Source organism: Lactuca serriola, chromosome 8 (genome assembly GCF_051521515.1).
Source record: "Lactuca serriola cultivar US96UC23 chromosome 8, Lser_US96UC23_V15, whole genome shotgun sequence".
Classification (NCBI taxonomy): Eukaryota; Viridiplantae; Streptophyta; class Magnoliopsida; order Asterales; family Asteraceae; genus Lactuca; species Lactuca serriola.
Genome location: NC_136415.1, coordinates 110,965,916 through 110,976,745, shown reverse-complemented (window position 1 = coordinate 110,976,745; position 10,830 = coordinate 110,965,916). Strand labels below are relative to the sequence as shown.

Sequence of the window (10,830 nt, the reverse complement as noted above, 5' to 3'; positions counted from 1 at the left end):
TATGTTTTTATAAATAGAAAAACAATTCATTGTAAAAATATGTGTTTTAAATGATTTGTGTGTAATTTACATTTTGTATGACAATTTGTATGTTTTTATAACTCTTCAGCAAATTCATCCATCACTGTATATAGCAGTAGGGTAAAATGATCATTTTTCATCAGTAAACGCATTGAATCAGATATACAATCAAACAACATGGTTTTCTTACCCATACAGATCTTTCCCAATCAGTATTTTCTCAATCAGCAATTATCAAACGGGACCTTACTTACACCAAACGTACGATAAGGATATGTTATCGACAATCCTAGCTGGGGAGGAGTCTATATTTTTGAAAACCTTGTCATTTATTGTCGTCCAAACATTCCAAAACATGTAAAAGAAGATGGTGTCGGTTACGAATCGTTTCCGGAAAATATTTTATAAAATCCTAATAATTTTAGTCAATTTATGGTTTAATACCAACATTTATTTTAGAACAAAAAAGTTCCGATTATCTAATTTTATATAATAATCTGTCTTTTTTTATTGAAAAATAATAATAATTACTGTTTCGTTAATTTGAGTAAAATATTAAATAATTGTGATTTTCTGTTCAAAAAATAAAAATTAAAATTAAACCGTAAACTGACTCAAAATATTGAAATTTTATCAGAGATTTATATATTTTTTGGGGAAAATTCTCTTATGAAGCAACATAATCAAGTAATTCAAAAACATTAATATATATATATATATATATATATATATATATATATATATATATATATATATATATATATATATATATATATACCTTAAATCCCACAACATTTCGACGCCCACCTACAAACTACCATGGCGAAATTGCATTTAATGAGTAGGTGAACAAAAGATTGCGATTCAATCCCGCAAAGATTACACTCCAAAAACACGATGTTAATACCGCTATAAGCTAATGTATTAGCAACCAGAATTCTAGATCCCTCCAAACAAAACATTACTCTTTTAAAGGAATTAAACTAGACCAATTCAAATTCAAGGACCATTGGATAGAATCAGCTTTGAGTCGATCAACCTCAACCTCATGATCACATGATGTTCTCATAGTATCTTCCGTCACCATGATTTGTATTTTAATTTTAAATATTTAATTATTTGAATATAGTAATTATTTTAAAAATCATCAAATAACCTTAAATAAAACTTTTATGTAAGATACAACGGTATAATGAAGCCTTTTTAAGTTGGTACGCGTCCAACAGTCAACAGATGCCAACAAAAGGCAAAAGCAACACAACAAACAACGCTCCTTAAATTTACTGCCGTTAAAAGTTAAAAACCCCAACCCCCGACCCCCACCCCCACCCCCACCATCATCATCACGCGTGAACTTTAAAACCAAATTTCCTCTTACTTTCCTCGAATCAATCCATGTCCTCATTTTCTATTCTCTATATGTGTGCGCGCCCTTTCTAGCTTCCATATACACCACCACATCGTCGGAATCTGTAAATTATATTTTCCGGCGACTTATATAGATTCACCGGATCTGACATACTGATATTCCAATTTCAAGCTCACTGGTCAACGGACTGGTTTTCAAAGTTTTTATTGTTTTTGTGTGTGTAAACATGTCCAGGGCGTCGTCGTATTGGTGTTACAGATGCACACGCATCATCAGAGTAGCGGTTGTGGTTGCAGACTCCGTTGTTTGTCCTTACTGCGAGGGAGAATTCATTGAAGCGGTGGATTCTCACGCGCCTTCACCGCCGGAATCGCGACGGCGTTTTCCTCAAGCCGCGATGTACATGCTTGGAAGTAATGATCGGTCAGATCTGAGGTTCCGGCGTGAAGGCCGTCGAAACACTGGAGACAGGTCGCCGTTTAATCCGGTTATTGTTCTTCGTGGTGCCGAAGGAGGTGGGATTGAGAATTCAGAGAGTGGAGATAGAGGTTTTGAGCTGTATTATGATGATGGATCAGGTTCTGGTTTACAACCTTTGCCGCCGACGATGTCGGAGTTTCTGATGGGGTCAGGGTTTGACCGGTTGCTCGATCAATTATCGCAGATCGAGATAAATGGATTAGGTAGGGCAGAACATCCACCGGCGTCGAAAGCGGCTGTTGAATCGATGCCCACGATTGAGATCTCGGATTCACAAGTTACAACCGAATTGCACTGTGCTGTCTGCAAAGAAGCGTTCGTTCTCGGAGCTGAAGCTCGTGAGATGCCATGTACCCACATCTACCATTCCGATTGCATTCTCCCATGGCTAAATCTCCGAAACTCCTGTCCGGTTTGCCGCCACGAACTCCCAACAGATTCAACAAATTCACCCAATCTAGAAGGCTCGGACCAAACCGATGAAGAATCAGCAACAGTTGGATTAACGATATGGAGATTACCTGGCGGTGGATTCGCCGTTGGAAGGTTCTCCGGCGGTAGAAGAACCGGCGGTGGCGAGAGAGATCTTCCAGTTGTCTACACGGAAATGGACGGCGGGTTCAATAACAGTTCAGGTACGCCGAGGAGGATCATGTGGGAATCGAGAAGGAACAGGACTAGAGGAGAAGGTGGATTCGGCAGAGTTTTTCGCAACATTTTCTCTTTCTTCGGGAGATCAAGACCCTCTTCAAATTCAAATGGTTCATCCATGAACAGAAGTCGGAGTTTATCCAGTTCAGTTTTCGGTAGAATGAGAAGTAGGCGAAATAGAACTTGGATTTTGGATGAACAGAATGGGTTGTCAAGATGGTAGGACTCTATACTCTATACAATTCAAGAACATCTCTTCTCTCTCTCCCACCTAATATTTTCGAAGTCCTAATTCGAGGTTCAGAGATTGAATTCAAACTCGAAAAGGGTCTTCTCTAGGTTCTGATGCAAATCTCAACTTTTGTAAATAAAATGTTTCCAATTTTGTGCAAGTAAAGGTAGAAAAAGAAAAGCTGAAAACTGAAAACCCCTTTCATTTGTTCTGGATTTGAATCAGCCATTTTTAGCCAAAGAGAAATGCTCTGGTTTTTTTAGTATAAAAGCTAAATTAATGGCGATTTGCTTGAGTTCTTTCATCTGTAGATTTCTGTAACCTTCTTTCTATTCTGTGTCAGAACATAATCATCTTAATTTGTCTTCTCCTTCCATGGGATTCTTCATTCTTGAATTGATTTTGTTAATTAATTACACAATTTACAAAGATTACAAATGTGTGCTTGAAAGATAGACGATAGTGGTTGATTGTTTTCATTAATTTTCTTGCATAATTATTGTTTTAAACAAGCAAATCTTTTATTATTATTGGATTTACATGAAAAAGGTTGAAAATGATTGGTTTTTTCACTTTCCAGAAAGTAAAGCGAGAGTCTTTGTCGCATGAATACAGGGAAAGCTTGTCTTTGTGACCGTTTTTTTTATTTTGTTTGTGTTATTTTTAAACTTTAAAAATAATATTTGGTTTTATTGTTAATATTTAATGATAATTAAATATTAGTGTTTTATAAGTATGATGTTTATTTTTACTAAAACGATTGAGCTCAAGCAGTTTTGATTCTATTTTAGATACATAATATTCTGTTTTGTGGGTCTCACTAAAACGACACGTTGAAAAAAAAAATAGAATTCAATAACGTGTGTTGTTTAGTTGATGTGAAAAGAATAGATGGGAACATGAAAACGAAGTCATAAATTAATGATAACAAATTTCGTCAAGTTACAAATATAACTTGATGGGAAAATCTTGGTGGTTCTCTTCTTCTTCGACAACAATACTAAATGAAGCATTTATTTTATTTATATGAAAGAAGTCGGACAATATACATAACATGTACTTTTTGAAAAATGAAAAACACATTTTTATATTTCCATTTTGTTGCAAATAATTGGTGGATGACACAATAATTGGTGCATGATAAACTATTTCTTACTGGTCACCATTAAATGTAGATAGTAACATTTTTGTAGTATATATATCCTTCTACCGGAAAGAATTGGATGCACGATAATAGACAATTTCACAAGATATAAAATATCTCATATCTTTCCTAAACCTTTTTCTCCATCAAATTTTTTTATCTATGTTGTTAGTTTAGTTTATTTTAAATTATCTTAATCACATTGAATTTATAACACATTATCAGCACAAAAGCTTAAACCAAGGTTATTTAGAATTGGAAATCACATCTATCTTAATCAATGTATGTATTACTTAGGTGTTGTTTGTTTTTTGGAAAAAAAACATCTTCAAACACAGCACACGTACAACACTTTCCATCTAGCACCTGTTTGTTTTTTAGAATTATTCTGAGTTAAAAACCTCTGCGCGTGCTCTGTTTGGCACAACACTTGTACTACATCTTCCAACCACTTCTTCTTCTTTTATTGCTGAAATTTTGATTATATGTTAAAATTTTATTTCACATTTTTTTTATTCTTGTTGAATTTATTTTTCGTTTTTTTATATTCAATAATGATAATTTATTGATAAAATATTATTATTTTTACTAAAATATCTTTATTTTTTGTTGAAATATCATTATTTTTTATTGAAATATCATTAATTTTTACCGAAATGTTATACATTATTAAATTTTACGTATTAAAAAGCTATTTTCGGTTTATAAAATTAGTATGCAGATGTTAAAAAAATAAATGCGCTTCTTATTATAGTCTGCAGCCGTTTGGTCCACCTTTCCTACTGCAGAGCGTTGCAGAGGTGGTCCGCAAACTTTATGAATTTTTGCTTCAGAAAATCAAACAGCACCTTAGTAAAACACTATTAATTATAAAAACCTTCATCATATTAAAATAAGAGAAAATGACAAAAATAGCCATTTACACTAATTACATTACAAAAATAGCAAAAAAAACCGAAGTTGCAAAAATAACCATGAATTTCGCAGATGGAATAGTCCCATCTGCGAAATGGGCTTTCCATCTGCGAATGTACAAGCAGCTAAAGCACAGCTATGCTTTAGCTGCTTGTACATTCGCAGGTGGTTTATTTTTTTTATTTTTTTTCTCTATATATATATATTGAAATTGTAGGGTAAAATCGTAGATGGAATAGCCTCATCTGCGATTTACTCTGATTCCATCTGTGAAATTGCGGTTATTTTTTAATTTTTAATTTTTTTTTAGTTTGACTATGAAATCAATTGGTTTTACTATGAAATAATGTTGCCGAACAAGAAGTTAAAGTTATGAATAGGCATGTGGTAGATAAAACTAAAAAGAAAAAAAAATTCAAGTCAAAAAAATGAAAAAAAGCATGTTTACGGGCATTATGTTGATGTTACTGATGTACGTGTAGATATAACCAAGCTACAAACCAATTGATTTCATAGTTAAAAAAAAAAAAAAAAAAAAATCAAAATAACCGCAATTTCACAGATGGAATCAGAGTAAATCACAGATGGGGCTATTCTATCTGCGATTTTACCCTACAATTTCAATATATATAGAGAAAATAAAAATAAAAATAAAAATAAACCACCTGCGTATGTACAAGCAGCTAAAGCACAGTTGTGCTTTAGCTGCTTGTACATTCGCAGATGGAAAGCCCATTTCGCAGATGGGACTATTCCATCTGCGAAATTCATGGTTATTTTTGCAACTTCGGTTTTTTTTTTGGCTATTTTTGTAATGTAATTAGTGTAAATGACTATTTTTGTCATTTTCTCTTAAAATAATAATAATACTAATGAATTAATAAAACTTATACATTATGGACTACTAACGATTTTTATTTCTTATGCTAATATTTCTTTATGTATTCTAATTTTTATGCATACTAACATTTACATTATGCAACTAACTTTTATTTATGCATGCTAACATTAACATTATGCAACTAACTTTTATTTATGCGTACTAACATTTAAATTATGCAACTAACTTTTATTTATGCATACTAACATTTAAATTATGCAACTAATTTTATTTATATATACTAACGTTTATTTATACATGTCAATGTTTATTCATATTTTATATACTATTCATAATTTTATTTAAACATTTACTAATATTTATTTATGTTTCTAATTAGTAAAATTATACCAAATAAAGTTATGTATTAGTTATAACTCTTATTAAAAGATTTATAAATATACACAACGGATATATATATATATATATATATATATATATATATATATATATATATATATATATATATATATATATATATGCAATAGTTATAAACAGTAAAAACAACGACTATATTTTTTTACTATAAATAAACATTTTTACCCTGTTCTTTACCCACAATAAATATTTCTCTCTTCTATCAAACAAATCGATTTCAAGAAATCAAGCTTCAGGACGATTCACCCGTTTGTGATAATCATGACTATAATAGTCATGTTACTTTTCATCCTAATTCTTAACATCGAAGTTAATATGGAATTTCATCTACTTTTAGGCTTGTATTCTTTTTTGTGTAATATTTATTGAAATAAATGGATTTTAATTTTTGTTTTTATTTTGTTTAAAATTTATAGTTACAATATGTCCAACATTGTAAAGCTCAAGTTTGCAACACTTGAAGTTAGTGGGAAAAACTATGTGCCATGGATGATAGATGTAAAAATGCATCTTGAGTCCATGGGAATCTCAAATGCTATAAATGAATTTAATAATTGCTTGGCACAAGACAAAGCAAAAGCGTAAGTTTTCATTCGTAAGCATATTGATGAAATGTTAAGATTTGAATCTCTTGATGTTACTGATCCAAGTATTCTCTGGAATCTTTTGAAAGAAAGATTTGATCATCAAAAGGAAGTTATACTTCCAAATGCTAGAGATGAATGGAGAACACTAAGGTTTCAAGACTTCAAGAAAGTAAATGAATACAACTCAACTTTGTTTAGAATATGTTCACAACTCAAGTATTGTGGACAAGAAGTTACTGATGAAGATATGTTGGAGAAAACTTACTCCACATTTCATGCAACAAACATTACCTTGATGCAACAATATCGAATGCAAAAGTTCACAAGATACTCTAAACTAAATGCATGTCTGCTTGTTGTAGAGAAAAACAACGAGCTCTTGATGAAAAACCATGAATCTCGTCCAACAGGATCAGTAGCACTTTCTGAAGCAAATGCTAAAAATACTGATTTTCATCAAAACATACAAGTGGACGAGGGGTGGTTGTGGCCGAGGACGAGACCGTGGCTATTTTAATCGAAACCAAAGCCATAATTAGAACCATAATTTTGGTCATGGACAAGGTAATAATCGTGGTCGTGGCCAAAAAAGGAATAATTACCAATCTTCACAAAGAAACAATGTCCATACACAAGACAAGGCCAAAGTGGCAAGGCATGATACTGGGACATCACAAAAATCCGATGGTTCATGTTATAAATGTGGTAGCACATACCATTGGTCAAGGACCTGTCGCACACTTGCACAAGGTCAAATTTATCAAGAGTCCATTAAAGGAAAAGAAAAAGAAGCAAACCTCGTTGATAATGTTGAATTCACTCCGCTAACTTTTGATGATTTCTGCAATGACATGGAATGTAACACCCAAAGTTTTGAAGGCCAAGAAAGGAAAGAAAACCTTAATGTTAAGGGGCGACTCGGCGAGTCCAAGGAGGAACTCGGCGAGTCCAAGCGGGATTCGGGTCGAGGAGTAAGTGACCGACTCGGCGAGTCGGCCAAGGTGACTCGGCGAGTCTGGTCTGTGCGTGGAAAACCCTAAATTCGGGACTTGGAGCCTATATAAACGTCTTAATCTTCTTCCTAGGGTTCCTTACTGCCTCTTAAGCCTTGGATATCAAACCCTAGCCGCCATATCCTCTATTTGAGCCATTTATTGCCTTTAAGAGTGCATTAAGCTTGGAGAAAGAAGAAGAATCTTGAGAGTGAAAGAAGGGGGCTGTAGATCCGGGATTGGGAAGACATTTATGAGCTTTTGGAGGTATAAACTAGTTCCTGGACCCTTTTTGCATCTAGATTTATGAGTGGTTGTTGGGGCTCTTTAGCCATAATGATATTATCTTGAGTTAAGAGTCGGATCTGGAGTTGCTACTTCAGATCCAAGTGTGTTATGGACTGGAGAAGCATAAAGTATCAGCCCTTGAGTCGATTTTGAAGCCCCTTGGCCTTAAACCCTAGTTTATGGTGCTTTTTGCCTAGATCTCCCTCTCTACACGTAAAGTTTGCAACTTTACGTGGAGGATAGGCTTGGAAAGGGTAGATCTACAGTTTGGAGTCCATGCATGACTCGAAAGTCCTCTGCATGTATGTAGATCTGAATGGACTCGGCGAGTCCTTCGAGTGGACTCGGCGAGTAGCTTGAAGATGAGGAGGAACTTGACGAGTGGGATGAACAGCTCGTCGAGTCGGATGAAGATGGGCATGAACTCGACGAGTTGGATGAACAACTCGACGAGTTGGATGAAGATTGCCTTGTGCTCGGCAAGTATGCTCTTGGACTCGACGAGTCAAGTCGCGTAGTCCCAAACCCCTCGAGTTAAGACTTGAGTCAGCGAGTCGAGCAAGGACTCAGTGAGTTGGACAGGACAGGAATCGGGAATCAGTAGACTCGGCGAGTCAAGGGCTGGCTCGGCGAGTCATGTCGCGAATGGAAGGACCCTGAGTATGTGAACTCGGCGAGTCAGTAAGTGGACTCGGCGAGTAGGGATGACCTGGAAAGGTTGAATTTGACCAGAACTTTGACTTTGACAAGAGTTGAGTTAATTGACCTTTGAAGGTCAGTTAGACTAAGTGTTATGTTGATATTGGTAGCTCGGGGAGCTAGTGGAGCAGCAGTTCGGAGTCAGTGGTCAGGTAGCGGTCAAAGGAATTAGTAGCAGCAGTTCAGCAGTATCAGGTGAGTTTCCCTTTGTATGAATGGGTCTACGACCACAATGCCGACCCATGTAGTTATGATTAGAAGACTCGGGGGTTAGCCCTAGGCACAGTATGCTAGTATGATATTCGGGACGAGGTCCAATGATAGAGGGCGGGTACCCAAGGAATGGTTATGTGATAGTTTATACTTGTTGTCTGTGTGATACTTGTATGTGCCTGGTAGGGAGGTGAGTGTGGGCGAGGTCCCGTATCTCACCAATAGCAGAGTGTGGATGGTGTTCCATATCTCAGTAGCAGCAGAGCAGGGGTGAGGCCCAAGTCAGGAAAGGAGTGAGTGTGGGCTGGGCCTGTATCTCACTACCAGTAGGAGCATGGACGGGATTCCGTGACTCATCAGTAGCAGGTCAGGGGCGGGGCCCAGAGATAGGCGAGGCCTTAGGACAAGATCCGTTAGTATGTGTTTAGCTTATGTGAGATGTTTATGTGCTATTATATGTTAGTGGGCGGGGCCCTGTGACAGGCGAGGCCTAAGCGAAACAGATCTGTATCCGAGCAGGGCTCGAAGCCAGGCGGGGCCTGGAGCGGCGGGGTCGTCGTAACGGGCGAGGCCCGAGGTAGGGGGCGAGGCCCAGGATAGCGGGCGCGGCCTAGTATGTGCAGTATGTGGTTGCATGGTATGTGGTAGGGTGGGGAACTCACTAAGCTTCGTGCTTACGATTTTCAGTTTTGGTTTCAGGTACTTCCGGTAGCAGATGATGGAGCTCGGGATGATCGCATGGCACACACCATAACTTAGACAGCCTGGGGATGTTTACTCTGATAACGAATATGTATTTTGGAAACTAATACTTTGTTTATGTTTGAAAACGATGAATTTGCTTAACGTAATGTTTTATTAAAAAGAAATTTTTAGTCTTGAATTTTGGGATGTTACATGGAAAACATAAACTAAAAATTTCTATTATTGTTCTAATAAACCTGTTTTCCCTTATTTGTTTCTCATGTTATGTATTTCCTACAATAAATGAATTTTCTTTATAATAATTATTATGATTATGTTTATTCGCTTATTATTTCTTTCATATGTGAAGTTTAATATGAGTCCAACTGGAGCATAACATCAAGAAACGGTTGGAGATCTTTGTATAGCAGATAGTGGTAGTACACATACTATTCTGAAATCAAAGAAATATTTTTCAAAATTAGTACCAACAAAAACAGTCATATATACGGTATCAAGTCCTGAAGACTTGATAGAGGAACTGGGAAAACCCATTTTATATTACCAAATGGTACAAGCTTTTGTATAGAAAATGTCTTATTTTCTCCAAAGTATAATAGAAACTTACTAAGTTTCAATGACATATATTTAAAAGGATATGATACAAAAACTATGACCATTGAAAATAAGAAATATATGTATATTATAGACAAAAACCATGTGCTTGAAAAACTACCAACACTTGATTTTGGTCTGCATTATACATATATACATATGATTGAATCAAATATGGTAATCAAAGGAAACATTGTGATCCTGGGACATTCAGTTTATGGCATGATAGGTTGGGCCACCCAAGATTAACAATGATGTGAAGGATAATTAAAAATAAGAATGTGCATCCATTGAAGGACCAAAAGTTCCCTCAATCCAACAACATAAAACCATGTGCATCTTGTTCCCTTGAAAAGTTAATTATAAAACATTCTCCAATGAAAGTTGAAAGGGATTCACCTAGATTTCTAGAAAGAATTCAAGGTGATATATATGGACCGATTCACCCACCATCTAGACCATTTAGATACTTTATGGTCTTAATAGATGCATCCAACAAATGGTCTCATGTTTTCCTATTATCAACTCGTAATATGGCATTTGCAAAATTTCTTCCCAAATTATTAAATCAAGGGCACATTATCCTGATTATACTATCAAAAGAGTGAGACTTGATACTGCTGGTGAATTTACTTCAGAAGCATTTAATGACTATTGTACGTATGTAGGAATTGTTGTTGAG

The 10,830-nt window shown here is 35.4% G+C and overlaps 1 protein-coding gene and 1 pseudogene across 1 annotated transcript; both read left to right on the top strand.

Annotated features, from left to right (window-relative positions):
* The first annotated feature begins 1,413 nt into the window (after positions 1-1,413).
* Positions 1,414-3,149, top strand: LOC145066056 (E3 ubiquitin-protein ligase RDUF2 pseudogene; annotated as a pseudogene).
* Positions 3,150-6,682: 3,533 nt separating this feature from the next.
* LOC145067281 (uncharacterized) lies at positions 6,683-7,174 on the top strand. Its single transcript, XM_079014457.1, has one exon. It carries the CDS (start codon positions 6,683-6,685, stop codon positions 7,172-7,174), a length of 492 nt encoding a protein of 163 aa, XP_078870583.1.
* Positions 7,175-10,830: the final 3,656 nt, after the last annotated feature.